Raw genomic sequence first — 16,986 nt, forward strand, 5'->3', positions numbered from 1 at the left:
ACAGTACACACACTTTCTATGTCTGGCTCCTTTCACTTATTACCACATTTGAGGGCTTTCCAGGTTGCTGTGTATGCGATGGTGGTAGTCCACTCCTTTTTTTCTTTTCCTTTTTCTTTTCCTTTTTCCTATAGAGTATTACATTCTCTGAATAGTCCACAGTTTATTTATCCACCTGGAGTCTAACATGGGTAACATGTCGCCCAGGTGATTCTGATACCCAGAGCACTTATTTTTCTTTATCATTCTGGCTCTTGCTGGGGGAAAAGTAGGCAGGGGTAATGGGCTGGCAGGATAAGGAGCTGTTGGGGTGTCTTACTGAGCCCCGCTGTGACTGGTTAGTGGCTTCCAGACCACCAGCAGCACAGACGCCATACTGGGAGCTTCAGATGTACAAATGAGTCTCTTAGCTGCACCCTGGAGCTGGGACAGCCACAGGCTCCCTCCACTCCCCAGCAGGGACTTTTCCAGGGCCTCCAAGAGATGACTCTGTGGGTGGTGGGGGGCCACCATAGGACAGTTGGAGGCGCCTCTATTATCAGGCTGGGATTTTTCTACTACCCCCTCACTGTGTGGCTGACTTTCTGTGGTATCCTTTTCTAATAAACCCGGGAGCCTGTACGTAATCTCAGTCTCTCGGGACTCTGTCACTTAGGTCACTAACCCCAGCAGGCAACAGGTGCATTTGTGAAATGGCTGCTTGTAATAGTGAAAAGCTGGAAACCACCTAAACGCCCATGGTCAGGTTAAATAGATTATGGCACAACAAGCTGCCACTCCTAAGCCAAACCAGGCAGGGTTACAGAATGGGACAATGAGATCTCAGATACACTGGGTGGCTAGGAAAAAGAAAAGCAAACAGCAGAATGGCTGGTGCACAATGAATTGTTAGGGTGAAATTCTGCAGAAACTTGACTTTATATTTTTCTAACATTTGGCTTTTCGTTGTTTAACAATGAGGACATTTTTTCTTCTGTGGTTAGAAAATAAAAATAAAAGCAAAGGTCGTCTATCCTCTTCACCCCTTACAAATCCAAGTTCTGTCAACGTGCAATGATTTCTACCCTTTTGAAGGGCTTATAAAAGCACTGTGGTGAAGGGGCTATAAAGCCAGGGGCATCTACCTGGGTTTCCCACAGCAAGGCACCCTTTTTGGTGCCAGGACAAGAAGAGCCACGCATACCGCATGATCTCACTTATAGGGAGAATCTAAGACAGTCAAATTCATAGAAGCAGAGAGTCAAAGGGTGGTTACCAGGGACTGGGGAGGAGGGAAATGGGCAGACACTGATCAAAGGGTACCTTGCGTGCTGAGTAACTTCCGGAGCTCTCGCGTACAGCACAGTGACTACAGTTCATCCTATTGCGTTACAGACTTGAAATCTGCTAACAGGGTAGATCTGACATATTTTCACCACACAATGTGCATGCACATACCCCCTCACACACAAATGTGAGGGGATGGGTATGTTAATTCACTTGATTGCAGTGATTATTTCACAATGTACACATATTTTTTGTGTGTATATATTAAATCAAGTTGTACACATTAAATATATATAATTTTTAAAAGCCATATAATTCAGAGAAAGCCTCTAAAAGCCGTAAGTTTTGACTGCCTCACCCCCATCTCAATCCAGTCACCCTGTGCCTAGCTGGGCTTTGAGAGTCTTCCCAGGGCAGGGACACTGAGGGTGATGTTGCCTTAAAGGATAAAATTGATCCATGGCCATGTCCTATCTGCCAGACCCTGTGCCTCGCTCTGAACACCTGCTCTCACGCTCACGCCCAGCCACTCTATGCCGCAGCCACTGTGCTCTCCTCTTGACAGATGCACAAACAGCAGCTCAGAGCCTTCACTATCCAGGCACATGCAGGGAGCAAGTGTGGGGCAGAACTGGGCCTGGGACCTGGTTTAGTCTGAGTCCAGGAGCTGTGCCACTGAGCTGGATCCTCCCCTCAGAGCTTTCAGAAACCGCAGTCATTTCATATCCAGTGAAACAGGCACTGGTAACAAGGGAAACCATTTAGGGAGACAGGAGTCGGCACACATTTGTCAACCTGCGGTCACTGGGAAGCGTAAGGCATCGCTGAAGCAGCAGCACCACCTAGCGGCAGCTGCAAGAGCCATCACTCAGCAGCCCTTTCTCCTCTCCCTCTTGACCAGAGGAATGCCACCATCTCTATCTACCTCTTTCTGCCCACTGCAGACTTTTTTCAGACCTGTCCTGGGGACTAAGAGCCTGCCTCTGATATCGACATTTGGCCACTTGTCCCCTACTTCTGGTGGGCAGGGCCAGGACTTGGTGAAGTCACCTTGGAATAACAAAGCTAGCGGTCTAGCATGGAGGATTAGGAACCAAACCAGGGTTTATCAGCCTCGGCACTGGGGACAATTTGGGCTGGGTAATTCCCTGTTGTGGGGGGCCTGTCCTTCATGTATAGCAGCATCCCCACCTTCTATCCACTAGATGTCAGCAGCACCCCCAAGAATGTTTTTAGATGATGCCAGATGTCCCCTCACTGAAGACCACTGAGCTAATCACCTGGGATGAAATCTTCTCTCTTCTGGCTTTGCTACAGCTGGCACCTGGGTGTTAAAATGAAAGCACTGACAGCACCTGCCTCTCGGGGTGGTTGTCACGGATGAAGAAACTGAGGCTTAGTGCGGGCAGGCAGGAAGTTCAGAGTCACACACTCACTAGCGGGGTGGAGGGACTGAAGCAGGAGGGTTGGTACCAAGGCCCACACCCCTGCCTGCCCTCTGACCGAGGTTCCCTGTCCTGCTTCTCCCAGTGCTTATTCCGTTGGCTGATGATTCAGTGACCCCAACTCTTTAACAGCAAGTCAGAAAGAAGTGCAAACACCCCCAGCAGCATCAGCAGAGGGGAACCCGCTCATAGTACCCACCACACAGAAACAAATACAGCATTAGGGACTGAACTGTGTCCCCCTCAGGCTCCTACGTTCAAGCTCTAACCCCCATTGTGACTGTATTTGAAGGAAGGGCCTTTGGGGAGGTAATTAAGGTTAATGAGGTCATAAGGGTGGGGGCTCTCATCCAATAGGACCAGTGTCCCCACAGAAGGAGAAAGAGACACGAGCAAGCACCCTCTCCATCTCTCTGCACTCACACATAGACGAAAGGCCACGTACAGCAAGAGGGGGGCTGTCTGCAAGCCAGGAAGAGAGCCCTCACCAGAAACCGACCCTGATGGCAACCTGATCTTGAACTCTTTTTGGTTGGAGACAAGGTCCTGCTCTGTCACCCAGGCTAGAGTGCAGTGGCACAATCACGGCTCACTGCAGCCTCAATTTCCTTGACTTAAGCAATCTCCCTGCCTCAGCCTCCTGAGTAGCTGGGACTACAGGCGCACACCACCACGCCCAGCTAATTTTTATGGTTTTTTGTAGAGATGGGGTTTCACCTTGTTGTCCAGGCTGTTCTCAAACTCCTGAGCTCAAGTGATCTGCCCACCTTGGCCTCCTAAGGTGCTGGGGTGACAGGGATGAGACACCATGTCTGGGCAATCTTGGACTTCTGTCCTCCAGAACAGTGAGAAAACAAATCTCTATTGTTTAACCCATTCAGTCTACGGTACTTTGTGAGGATAGCCCGAGCAGACGAATACACTCAGTAAGCACACAGAAAACCATGCTAAACTTCACCCTGCTAGATGCCCAGCAGTACAGAGGCAAATACCAAGGAATGTCCTTACAAAGTGAGGTCTCGTGACTGATATTCTCAAAGAGGATGTTCAAGGTCTGCAGCAGCTGAACGCACACATAACGGCCTGACTTTTGCCGCAAGATGTTCAAGAAGAAAACAAACATATTCTTCTCCAGGAAGAAGCTGAGGAGAGAATGGAAAAGTGTCAATACTTGGCTTCCACGTGTGGAAATGGAAATTATTATCTCGTTTCATTCACAACACAAGTACTAGATTCACCCCGTTACCCCAAGATACCTGCACAGATCATGCCACCCATTGTCACCTGCCACAACTGGAATTCACAGCAAAGGAATAAGATAATTCTGAGTATTAAATGAATTTTAGCCCTGGGCACAGGGGCTCATGCCTGTAATCCCAGTACTTTGGGAGGCTGAGGCAGGAGAATTGCTTGAGGCCAGTTCAAGACCCAGCCTGGGCAAAATAACCAGACCCCTGCCTCTACAGAAAAGAAAAAAAAAAAAAAAATTAGGTGGTGGTGCATGCCTGAAGCCCCAGCTACTCAGGAGGTTGAGGTGGGAGGATCGCTTGAGCCCAGGAGTTCAAGCCTGCAGTGAGCTATGATCAGGCCACTGCACACCAGCCTGGGTGACAGAGCCAAAAAAAAAAAGGTTCCCAAAAAGCTTTACCCCTACAGCTTTCTTCCCCTTAACCACCAGTTTAATCATGAGAAACCCATGAGACAAACTCAGATTGGGGGACATTCCACAGGAGACCTGGCCAGCATTTCTCAAAACTTTCAGGATCGTAAAAACAACAGAAGACGAAAAAAGAGTCACGGAACAGAGGAGGCCGGGGAGATATGACAACCAAATGTACTGTGGTTCCCAAATTGTCAAGTTCTAGAGGAAAATAACTAGAAAGAAATACACAGGTACTGATGTGGTGGAGAAACCCTACCAACCCATCTCCAAGTCTGTTTCTGCCTTTCTCCTTGTGGATAGGATACTTGTCTGTCCACAGCCTAGCGGCACTGGCTTCTGGGGGTACACGTTGGCTCTTTTAGTCTTGAAAAGGAAACAGACCATCCAGTGCCTTTCTTTAAAGGAAGAGAATGACGTTTCTAGTTATGTGTTCTCTGTACTCAAGCTAACACCACATAATCTTGCATCTGGGACACCTGGAAGAAATGAGGTGTGCCTGCGGGTTGACTCAGTTGTGGGTGCCTCTCTGTCCTTGTCCGGCATCTCCACAGTGGTGAGGTCATGGGCCTGGAACTTATTCAGTGCTGCCTGATTCTGTCTGAATCCATGAACAGGTAAATGAATAAATTTAAATGGCCTAAAAAAGACCCTTACAACCTTCTCCAACTCGGAGGCCCATCTGCCTGTAAATGCCATCCATGTTGACCTCCAGAGTATTTCTGTTATGTGGCCTATTTTGTCCACCTTCGGTTCAAGTTGCATACATCAGTGACTCCTAAGGGTCACCAGCAAACTCACTGCCGCACTGTCACCAACTTGGGAGCTTGTTAAAGTGCCTGTACCTGGCCGGGCGCGGTGGCTCAAGCCTGTAATCCCAGCACTTTGGTAGGCCGAGACGGGCGGATCACGAGGTCAGGAGATCGAGACCATCCTGGCTAACACGGTGAAACCCCGTCTCTACTAAAAATACAAAAACTAGCCGGGCGAGGTGGCGGGCGCCTGTAGTCCCAGCTACTCGGGAGGCTGAGCCAGGAGAATGGCATAAACCCGGGAGGCGGAGCTTGCAGTGAGCTGAGATCCGGCCACTGCACTCCAGTCCGGGCGACAGAGCGAGACTCCGCCTCAAAAAAAAATAAAAAAATAAAAAAAAAAAATAAAGTGCCTGTACCTAGATCTTGCCCCAGGGATGGACTCAGCAGGTCTAGCATGAAATCCATGAACCCAGATGTTTAAAAACTTCATAGGGGAGTGGGCAACTCATTGGAAAAACAGGGTGATTGTAGGATTGGAGCATCTTATAGTACCAGGAAGTAGTAAGTGCTCAAAAATCCAAAGGAACAGAGCATATCAAGGGGACACAATCACCAGCCTGAAAGAGCTCCTAATAGCCAAAGCTGAAACAACTTGAGCAACAAAATAACAACATATTGAATTACACTGAATTATAGCCCAAAGTGTAAATAAATATCCATGAGTCCATATTAATATAAGCAAATGACAGCATAAATAAATGAGAGAGAAGAGATGAACCTTCCATGCAGAAGAATTTCAAATAATATATGTAGATACTGCCCCCTTCTAGAAGGTAGACCTTAACCCCCACTCCCTCATCATGAAAAGGTGGGGTAGACTTGGTGACTCTCTTCTAAAGAACAGTGTGGGGAAAGGAGGAAAGAGTAGTTTTATAGTAGAGAAACCTGGCAGACAGCACCTTAACCAGGTGATAAAGGTAACATCACCAGGATGTCATGTGGACATTGTGAGTGCCCTGCGATAATGGCATGAGAGGGGCACTTTACCCCTACAGCTTACTTCCCCTTAACCGCCAGTTTAATCATGAGAAAAACATGATTTCCCCCAAACTCAGATTGAGGGACATTCCACAGGAGATCTGGCCAGCATTTCTCAAAACTTTCAGGGTCGTAAAAACAACAGAAGACTAAAAAAGAGTCACGGAACAGAGCAGAATGGGGAGATATGACAACCAAATATACTGTAGGAACATGGATGGGACCCTAGGACAGAAAGAGGATATTAATGAAAAGCTGGCAAAATCCAAATGGGGGCTGAAGTTGACTCAAACACTGTACCAAGGTCAGTTTCTTAGTTTTGCCCAGTGCACCTTACAATGGGAACTTTCTCTACTATCTTTGCAACTTTTTTATAAATCTAAAATTACTTCAAAATTTTAAAATGCAATAAAAACAAAATTTTCTTAGGGACTTTGTTGGATAGCTGTTTAAGAATCATGGGGATTCCAAGAGCTCAGCAGCTGTTCTAAGATGACAGATGGACTAAGTCCATTCTAGGCAGGGAGCAGTAGCTCATGCCTGTAATCCCAGCACACTGAGAGGCTGAAGAGGGAGAATTGTTCGAGCCCAGGAGTTGGAGACCAGCCCGGGCAACAGAGCAAGACCCTGTCTCTAAAAAAAATGTAAGTCCATTCCAGTCAAGCAGGGGCACAGCTTCTAATCTTTAACCCAAGGGTCTTTTCTCATTTCCAACAAGATATTTTAAAAAAAACCTGTTAAAAACAGAACACCTTTACTTTTTAAAAATGAGTTTTAAAAGTGGCCTCAATGTTTATAATACACACACACACACACACACACACACACACACCCGTGTTTGGTGGTTGTCATAACCCAGTCCCAAATCCTTCTGCACTAAGACATCAAGGCAGATCTATTAGGCAGGTAGTTCACAGTTAACAGCCCTTGCTTTTTTTTTTTTTTTGAGATGTGGTCTCACTCTGTCACCCAGGCTGTGGCAAGATCATGGCTCACTGTAGCCTGCACCTCCCGAGCTCAGGCAATCCTCCCACCTCAACCTTATGAGTAGCTGGGACCAGAGGCACACACAACCATGCATGACTAATTTTTAAATTATACATAGACACAGGGTCTCCCTATGTTGTCCAGGCTGGTCTCGAACCCCCGGGCTCAAGCGATCCTCCTGCCTCAGGCTCCCAAAGCACTGGGATTACAGGTGTGAGCCACTGCGCCTGGCGGCCCTTGCTTTTTAACTGTCCAGTGAGGCACATCTGGCTTTATCATCTGCTATCATTTATTCCTGTACCAGGCACTGGACAAAGAGAACTTTTTCTCGCTCCTTTAAAGGTAAAGAAACGGAGGCTTAGGGAGATGAAGAGCCTGACTGAGGACTGCTCACCTAGGAAGTAGGAGAGTTGGGGGAACCCCCCACAGAGTCTGGGTGGGTGTCACATTGCCACCGCTCATCAGCTATGTGATCTTGAGCAGCAAAGGGCACACCACGGGGCCTCTACCACGGGGTGGGCGGGAAACTGAGCTGGACGGTCGCATCAGGAGCTCAGCCCTGTGCCTGGTCATCCGTCAACACGGTAACTGGGAGCCCCCAGTGACTCCCCCAGGGCACGGGCCTTCTGTTCCTGTCAAATCTAACCACTAGACATGTTCTCCTTCCTTTGGGAAAATAATCAGACACAACCTGGAGGAAAATTACCCACGACATTTTCAGGTTTTCTAGAGACACTCATTTCCATAACTTCCCCATTTTTGGCTTGGATTTCTATAGTGTTTCAAGGGCACTTTTTTTTTTACAGCTAGACAGAGATAGATATCTGGGCAAGATCAAATTAGCGTCAAATCCTGACATCACCCGGAATGACTCATGGTATACATTTAGAAAAACATTCAAAGAAGAATCATCAAAAAACAGCAATCATTAGAAACCCTTACTCAAATACAGAGCTGTCATTTTGATCTCCCCAGATCAGGATCTCGGTGATGGAGCGGATGGTCTCCACTAGCAGGTTCCGGTTCTGTTCTGTGACTGTGGTGTTTTTGGTCAAAACGTGGTAGAGATACCTGAGAGAAATGAGAGAAAAGGAAATAAAAAGTTACCAACTGAAATGCAAGCCAAGTTCAATGACCATTAGCAATATTTTGGAGACAATACAGCAATGCTGTCTCAGGGTTGGGTAATGCAATTTCCCATTCAGACTACATGTAACTCACAACCCAAGAAAAATAGCAGACAAAGCTTTGAAGGGTTAAACCGAGGACACACCAACCCAGACTGAGACAAGAAAATCGTCAAACCCTTGAAGTCAGCTACTCTCAAACTGCAGTGTGCAAGAGAATCACCTGGAGAACTGAATCAAGTGGGGGCTCCTGGGGCTCCCTGGGAGATTCAGATTCAGCAGGACTGAGAGAAGAGCAAGTAGCCACCTGTTTCACATGCTCCCCGTGATGCTGATGCCTTCAGAGCAAGTGGGGACATACAGCTCAGGCTGGATGCGTAACATGGGACCTGCTGCCAGGCTAATGAGGTTTAGAGAGATGGAGCCACAGCTTAGGAAGGCTGGGTCCCAGAGCAGTTGCTGGGACAAAATTCACATGCAATTCCCGTTGGAATGCTCACAGTCCCTCTCAAGTGCAGTGTGCCCATCAGAACTTATGGCTCAAATGATCTGGGTGGTTTGCAGGCCAAGGGCAATGGTCTTATTTGCTGAGAACAGACTGTTAAATTCACTGAGTTAAATGGACTGGCTGGGAGCAGTGGCTCATGCCTGTAATCCCAGCACTTTGGGAGGCCGAGGCGGGTGGATCACCTAAGGTCAGGAGTTCGAGCCTAGCCTGGCCAACATGGTGAAACCCCGTCTCTACTAAAAATACAAAAATTAGCTGGACGTGGTGGTGGAAGTCTGTAATCCCAGCTACTCCAGAAGCTGAGGCAGGGAGAATTGCTTGAACCTGGGAGGTGGAGGTTGCAGTGAGGCGAGATCACGCCATTGCACTCCAGCCTGGGTGACACAGCGAGACTCTAAATAAACAAACAAACAAACAAACAAATGGGCTGGAGAGGCTATGGTGCTATATGTCATCTATCCAAACAGGCCTGAATGCCAGGTGCTGGAGCAGAGACAGGTAGACACCATCCAGTCCTCACGGCCTCTTTACTGGTGGGAGAGACCAAAAGAATCACCAAGGCCAGTCCTGAGCAGTGCAAGGACTAGAAGTCTGGCTGGACACCCTGGGAGTGCCACCAGGCACAGCTTTTAAGACGGCTTCTCCAGGGCCCACAGCCCCAGGTAACTTCACCTGTCAAGGGAGCTAAGGCTTGAGAAGGAAAAGCAGACACCAAGAAGCAGTAACTCAGGAAAAGTCCCCTCCCCTCCTGATTTCTTTGATGGCCAGCTTCAGTTTACAGGGCTGGGGGTCTGGTGAGAGCAAGGAAGGAAAGGGCTAGATAGGACTGTCCCATTTACAATCTCTAAAAACAGGTAAGAGATAAAGAGGAAGCAGCTTGAAGATGAAACAATAAAGAACAATCTGCTATTTAAAGATGCTAGGGTTTATTTATTAACACTGTTACTATTACGCTTTAAAGACCTAGTATAATCAAGCATTTAATTAATTTATTAATTAGAAATTGCATGTAATTTTTAATATGCAGTAATTAGAAGAGCCTTCAAAAAACACAACTCCTCAACCATTTGTACCCAAATCTACCAACAAGGATGCAGGTGGCGGCATGGGCCCAGTTTCCCTCTGTAATTAGGTAAATCAAACAGCACTTGAACCACCCTGGGATGAATCGTTGGAGGACCCGCTCCCAAATCTACATCTTCATCTTGCCTCAAGTGCATCTTCCCCAAGAATTTCAAAGAGCAGAGTTTTCCAAATTGCAGTTCCCGGGCATCTTGCATCAGAATCACCTTTGTAAGTTGTTCCAGAGCCACTGAATTGGACTTTTGGTGGAGGGCCCCAATCTCACTGAAGTTTGACAGTCACCGTACCACTCCAGCTGTGGCCATCAGTGACAGTCCCCACGCAGGTCCCCATGTGCCCAACACCCTGCCAGTGACAAGCACTGTTGGCAATGTGGGGGAAGGGCAGATCCTCCCTCCTCTCTTCTGTGCACATCTATTAGCATCACACATCATACTTCTGGTCCATGGGAGGTGGTGGCTTAGGTTAGTGGGTCTGCTCTGAGGATCCCCAACAAGGAGAGGACATTTTAAATCTTTAGGACCACATGACTTCAACTGATGGGGCTTTCTGCTTAGAATGCCCTTGCTGTCCTTGTCAACGAGCAAACTCTTACTTATATTTCAAAACCCAGCTCGGGCCTCTCTTGGTAAAGCTTCCCCTACGCCCCTCCCAGGTGGATTTATTTGTTCCCTCCTCACTGGCACCTCTGTACCCACACATATTTGCTACTGCACAGCCCACCCTCATTTGCAAAGATCTGCCTCCCTTACTAGACCTGAGTTCCTCAAGGTCAGCACCATTACCTTATTCATCTTGGTGACCCCAGTATACTCCAAACATCTGATACACAGCAGGTGTTCAATAAATGCTGAATGGGATGGTCTTTGTGAACATAACTTAGATCAAAGCATACACGACTGAACATAGCCAGGGATCCAAATGCCAGACACGGCAAGAGACAGTGCAGAGCTATGGTGAAGAGGTCAGGAAGTAGAGAAAGTCTGGCATTTCCTGAGAGGCACTAGATTATATGGTTAATTACAAACACTGGTATAATTAGAACATAGGGTTAATCACAGACACTGGAATGCCTGGGTCTGAGCACACCTCCATCACTTATTAGCTGGGTGATCCTGAGCAAGTTACTTTTTCTCTGTGCACCTCAGTTATCTCACCTGTAAAATGTAAACAGCAGTGGTACCTAAATAGTTTAGTACCTACCTATTTTGGTGGTGTTGGGAGATAACAGATAACCAACCTGGCAGTTACTATGTATGATACAAGTGCTAGTTATTGTTATTGTTGCCCTCATTAAATAATTTCTTCAGGAAAAAGTCCTAGTAACTACCAGAAGGCCCTTACAGGCAGAGAGGGCAGGGCAGTAAGTCCTGAAAAGAAGATTCTAGGAACCCCCACGTGCCTGGTTCTCTGCGAGGGCTTCATGTGACCTACAGACTCACAGGAACCTGAAGATGTGCACACTGCTGCCACTGCACAGGCCAAGAAAGCAAGTGAGGTTTGGGGACGTTCAGTAGCTCGCTCACAGCCCTGTGGCCCGGAAGCAGGGTCTGAGAATTCCGTTTGTTTCTTGGCCGCTCAGTATTTGGCGTTCTTTGCCCTGGTCGGTGGCGCCATCTGCTGGGTATGTGGTGATGTTGCATGGGGGCTTTCCTGCACTAACGAAGCTGGGCGCCCGTTCATACATGTTTATGGACTGTTTGAATATCTTCTTTTGTGAGATGCCTGTGCAAGTCTTTTGCCTATTTTTAAAATGAGGCTGTGTGGCTTTTTCTTGCTTGTTTGGTGGGGTTCTTTATATACTCTGACCACAAATCCTTTACTGGAGATACATATTGCAAACACTTTCTCTGATGGTGGCTTACCTTTTCGCTCTCTTTATACTGGTCTTTGGATGAGCAGAAGTTCTTAATTTTAATGTAGTTCAATTTAGCAATCTTTTCCTTGGATGGTGTTTCTTGTATCAAGCTTAAGAGGTTCTTACCTACCCCAAGGTTATAGGGAAATGCTGTTTTCTTCTAACAAAGTTATTGTTTTACTCTTCACATTTTGACTTTGAATACATCTGGAACTGATTTCTGTGTATGATACGAGGCATTGGCCAAAATTAATTTTTTCTATATGGAAATCTACTTGACTCAGCACCATTTACAGAAAAGGCCCTCACTTCTCTAGTGCACTCCAGCGCCACCACTGTCATTAATCAGGTGACCACCTGTGTGGGTCTCGTTCTGAATACTCCAGTATCATTGATCTATTTGTCTATCCTCGTATCAAGACCACACTGTATGATTACTGCAGTTTTACAGTAAACCTTGCCATGTGGTAATTAAGTCCTCCCACTTTTTTCCTTCTGTTTTTCAATATTATATTGGCTATTCTTGGACCTTTTAATTTCCATATACATTTAAAAATCACCTTCATTTCCACAAAAATACCTGCTAAAATTTCCTTAGACTTGCCCTACATCTATGGCTAAATTTGGAGAGAACTGACATATTTACAAGAGTGTAACATTCTGATATTTACAGCATTTCTTTCCACGCTTACTTGACAGGAGTCTTGCAGATCTTTTGTTAGATTTGTTCCCAGGTAATTGATATTTTTTTAATGCTATTGTAAATGATATTGTTTGAAATATTCATTTTCTAAATGTCTTTTGCTGGTATATGGAAATACCCACTAGATTTCAAGCTCCAAAGCTCAATGGGGGTTACACCTTCACCTTGCTCATCTTTCTGTCCCACAATGCCCTAGCACACTGTTTTACACAACATTTGAGGAAGAGATTCTCAATATATATCCGCTTGAATGTAATAGGGGAAAAGGCTGAATGGATTAAGATTTAATGTTTTCATGCTCTACCTAATTCCAGGGCTTTTGAGTATCAGGTAACTCAACCACCTCAGAGAGATGAACATTTTAATAACTTTTTGTTGTTGTTGTCATTTTTTGAGGAGTCTCTCTCTGTCGCCAGGCTGGAGTGCAGTGGTGTGATCTGGGTTCACTGCAGCCTCCACCTCCTAGGCTCAAATGATTCTCCTGCTTCAGCTTCCCAGGTAGCTGGGATTATAGGCGCAGGCCACCACGCCCAACTACTTTTAGTAGAGATGCGGTTTAGCCATGTTGGCCAGGCTGATCTTGAACTTCAGACCTCAAGTGATCTGCCTACCTCGGCTTCCCAAAGTGCTGGGATTACAGGCGTAAGCCAGCCCACCTGGCCCATTTTAATAACCTTCTGATTCTAAACGTAACATTCAGTTTAGAGAGGTCAGAAACTTTGACAACAATGAAAGACAAATGACAACCATGGTGCCTAGAGATGACTCTGCTGCTGGAATTGCTATCTCTTTCCTTGGGTCTTTTTCTTTACTACGGATATTGACATAGTTGAGGTCATGTTGCATTATCCACTTCTATGCCAATCTTTTTTCACACCTCAGCTAAAACAAAGGCACTTTTTTTTTTGTTATTGACAACTGTTTGCAAATATCTGTAATGGCTACGCAGTATGCCATTGAAAGGACAAGCACAGTAGCAACTCTTTCCAAGGGCATTAAGATTCCTAACTGAGTGATAACAATGTTGCTATGACCATCTTTGTGTGCAAAGCTGTGTCCTTATCTCAGAAAAGTTTCAAAAGACAGAAGAATTACCTTGCTACTTTTTTTGTTTGTTTGTTTGTTTTTTGAGACAGAGTCTCACTCTGTCACCCAGGCTGGAGTGCAGTGGCCGGATCTCAGCTCACTGCAAGCTCCGCCTCCCGGGTTTACGCCATTCTCCTGCCTCAGCCTCTCAAGTAGCTGGGACTACAGGCACCCACCACCTCGCCCAGCTAGTTTTTTGTATTTTTTAGTAGAGACGGGATTTCACCGTGTTAGCCAGGATGATCTCGATCTCCTGACCTCATGATCCGACCGTCTTGGCCTCCCAAAGTGCTGGGATTACAGGCTTGAGCTACCGCGCCCGGCCTACCTTGCTACTTAATGGCAGCAAATTAAAATGTTTCTCTTATAAGGATAACCACTGTTACAACGATAATGTTTTTTCTCAAACTATGTATCTACCTCAGTAAAACAGTTGAAGCTTCCTATTACTGCCAGTCTCTGAGTGCTTTGCTTAATCCCGGAAACAATCGACCCTTTGGGGATGATGCTCTGGGAGCTGACGCACTTGCCCAGGGCCCTGGTGCAGCACAGGAGGTGCCTAGGTTAGAATCAGGCAGGCTGAACTCCAGACCCCATGATTATAACCCTTCTAGGACTACAAAAATGCAAACAGTGAAGTAAGCAACAATTATATTGGCCAAGAATTTACATGAGGTTATGAATGCCTAACATACAAAAATAATAATAATAATAATAAAGAAAACAAATTTTTAAAACACCAAATAGATAAACCAAAAAGCATGAAAATATTATCAGATCTTACAGAAAGTCCTTATAAAGTCCTCTTACTCCCATTTGTCTGGAAAAGAGCCAGCGTTCTCATATTCCCAACAGGAGCTCTGCAGATGCAGTCTCAGTATCCGAGCTTTGCCCGTTAGCTAACTCTCCACCGACAGATGAGCTTCAGAGCTCGAAATGCCTGGAGAAGAGAAACTGCAACCAACACACTCGAGGTGCATCACCAAGGATGATGGACATAAACAAATCCCACCTCAAGAGCTTCTGCTTTCTCAAGAGAGTCACTGATTTCACAAGTTAAACCACTGCAGTTAATAAAGCCCCGTCCCCTTCAAACATGAGGAATTCAGTCCATTGCAGAGAGAGAAATACTAAGTCCAAGTTCATTCCAGTGACAGCATTTTCTGCAAGTGTTATGCCTTGTACCATAATATGGTATTATTAGGATGCTCCTCTTTCAAGATTTTGAAATGTATATTTGCAAGCTGGGGCATGAGAAAGGATAAGCAGAATGATGCGAGGTCTGCGGGTTAGAAATTTAGCCCCCAATGTTCACACAGCTCCAAATAACAATCTCAGGTGTGGTACAGGGATGGGGGACACAGAGCCTGTGTCTGTCTGGCCTTTCCAGCACTCGGGCAGAGGCACTGAAGACATTCCCCAGTGTGTCCCACTCTGTGCCCTGAAAACCACCATCTGGTCAGAGTTCAGCCTTCTGGCCAGCAGGATGGAGAAGCTTCAGGCAGGGTGGAATGACGCTGGAGGATAAGTGAAGGTGTTCACAGGTGGTGCTTCCCCTGGTGAATCATCCCCCAAAGATGTCAAACAGGGCCAGGGAGTGAGGCTGGGCCGGGGATGTGCAGGGTGTAGGCAGGGCTTTTAGCCCTAGAGAAAGTCACGGCTCTGGCACAGGTGCTGTGACCAAAACTGGGAAGAACAAGCAGTTGTTGGGAAAAAGACTGGCCTTTTCTGAAAACAGAGGTCTGCCTCTCGTTCATCCTATGACAAATATTTGTTGATTGCTTACTATCTGCCAGGTCCTGTGCTGGCACCCCACAGTACCCAGCTGAACAAGCCATATAGGCTTTCATGATGCTTATGTTCAAATTGGGAGAAAATAACAAAAAGATATGTAACAAAGGAAGACAAGGTCTGAACCCCAGCCAGCTTCCTGAGGGCCTAACTCAAGGCTGGGATGAAAGTTTTAAAAACGTAAAGCCAACAGCCGAGCCGCTCTTTGGCGATGAGAAGTACATAATAATGTGTTAACTGTGTGGGACAGTGTGAGCAGGCACAAGAGAAGTTAGAGAAGACAGCAAAACTCTTGTTGGTTGAGGTCACCAGGGCAATTTTTAGGGAAGAACTGGCATTCTCGGGATAGAGCTAGGGATTTGGATGGGCAGGAAGAAAAGAGCAGAGGAACTCAAGCGGGCAAGCAAGGTGTGTGTGTGAGTGGCCCACCAACGGGAGGTATGCCTGGATGACAGCAGCTACTACTCTAACTCACCAGGGGACGGCAGCAGCGCCCCACCCCAGCCCCACCACGTGGACGCTCACCTCCAGTCTGCCCCTCCTCCAATCCATTCTGACAGCTTCAGCCAGACCACAGCCTTTCTGTGGTTAAAAAACCTTCAGTGGTTCCCTCCTGTTCTCACTCGTAGTCTGAATTCCTTAAGGTGATTTACAAGGCCCCAGGGGAACTGGCCTCTGGAGACTCTCCCAAGTATGGCTGTGAGCTTGGGTCCTCACCTCCTCTTCGCCCAATGAACACTCCCCTGCTGAACCACCTCAGTTCTGCCGATGTGCACTGCTCCCCTTGCCCCGCTAGGCTTTCTCAACTGCCTTTTCCTCTGCCTCAAACATCCTTCCTTTCACCTGACACCCCGCTGCCTGATAACAATATCTGCCTACCAAGGATGTTCCTGGCTCCCTGTGCTCCCAAACTAGATGGTGGGAACAGAGTCTGGAGCACCCTGAAGGCCTGGAAGAACTTAGACATGACACAGTGGGTGCCTAGGACCCATAATGTGTGACGTGGTGAGGATGATATTTTAAGAAAATCAAAGGCTGGGCGCGGTGGCTCATGCCTGTAATCCCAGCACTTTGGGAGCCTGAAGTGGGTGGATCCCGAGGTCAGGAAATTGAGAACATCCTGGCTAACATGGTGAAACCCTGACTCTACTAAAAATACAAAAAAATTAGCCAGGCGTGGTGGCGGGCGCCTGTAGTCCCAGCTACTCGGGAGGCTGAGACAGGAGAATGGCGTGAACCCAGGAGGCGGAGCTTGCAGTGAGCCGAGACCGCGCCACTGCACTCAAGACTGGGCGACAGAGCAAGATTCTGTCTCACAAAAAAAAAGAAAAAAGAAAAAAAAGAAAATCAACACGGCAATATTGTACCCCAAGCTCTCTAACACTGTCAGTGCCACCTTAGCCAAAACTTGAATACACCAAGAGTAGGTGTGCATCTGTCAACCTGCCATGGATCCATTCCCCGCCTTCTTTGGGCAGTATCCCCTGATTCTCCCACGGGAAATCACCCTTTCCTCTCATTCTCTTCCACTAGCTTAAGTGGAGCTCATCCCACTCTTGCTCCAGGGAAGGGAATATGAGTGAGGAATGGCCAATCACAGCCCCTCTATACCTTTGGCCAGAGTGACAGCTCAGGGGTGGCATGACACCTCATTGGTCCAGAGATACTCAATTCTGGAC

At 46.9% G+C, this 16,986-nt stretch overlaps 1 protein-coding gene across 7 annotated transcripts in view; it reads right to left on the reverse strand.

Annotated features, from left to right (window-relative positions):
• CLEC16A (C-type lectin domain containing 16A) overlaps positions 1-16,986 on the reverse strand; it is a 237,525-nt gene that overhangs the window by 215,588 nt on the left and 4,951 nt on the right. For 6 of the 7 annotated variants that reach the window (XM_033235753.1, XM_033235752.1, XM_033235751.1 and 3 more), the window contains exons 2-3: positions 8,094-8,222; positions 3,720-3,853 (exon numbers count right to left, since the gene is read on the reverse strand). In XM_033235753.1, coding sequence (XP_033091644.1) covers positions 3,720-3,853; positions 8,094-8,222 — 263 coding nt within the window. The remainder of the gene's footprint in view (positions 1-3,719; positions 3,854-8,093; positions 8,223-16,986) is intronic. The other variant, XM_033235755.1, reaches the window with a different exon arrangement.

This window comes from Trachypithecus francoisi, unplaced genomic scaffold (assembly GCF_009764315.1).
Source record: "Trachypithecus francoisi isolate TF-2019V2 unplaced genomic scaffold, Tfra_2.0 Lachesis_group15, whole genome shotgun sequence".
NCBI classification, from domain to species: Eukaryota; Metazoa; Chordata; class Mammalia; order Primates; family Cercopithecidae; genus Trachypithecus; species Trachypithecus francoisi.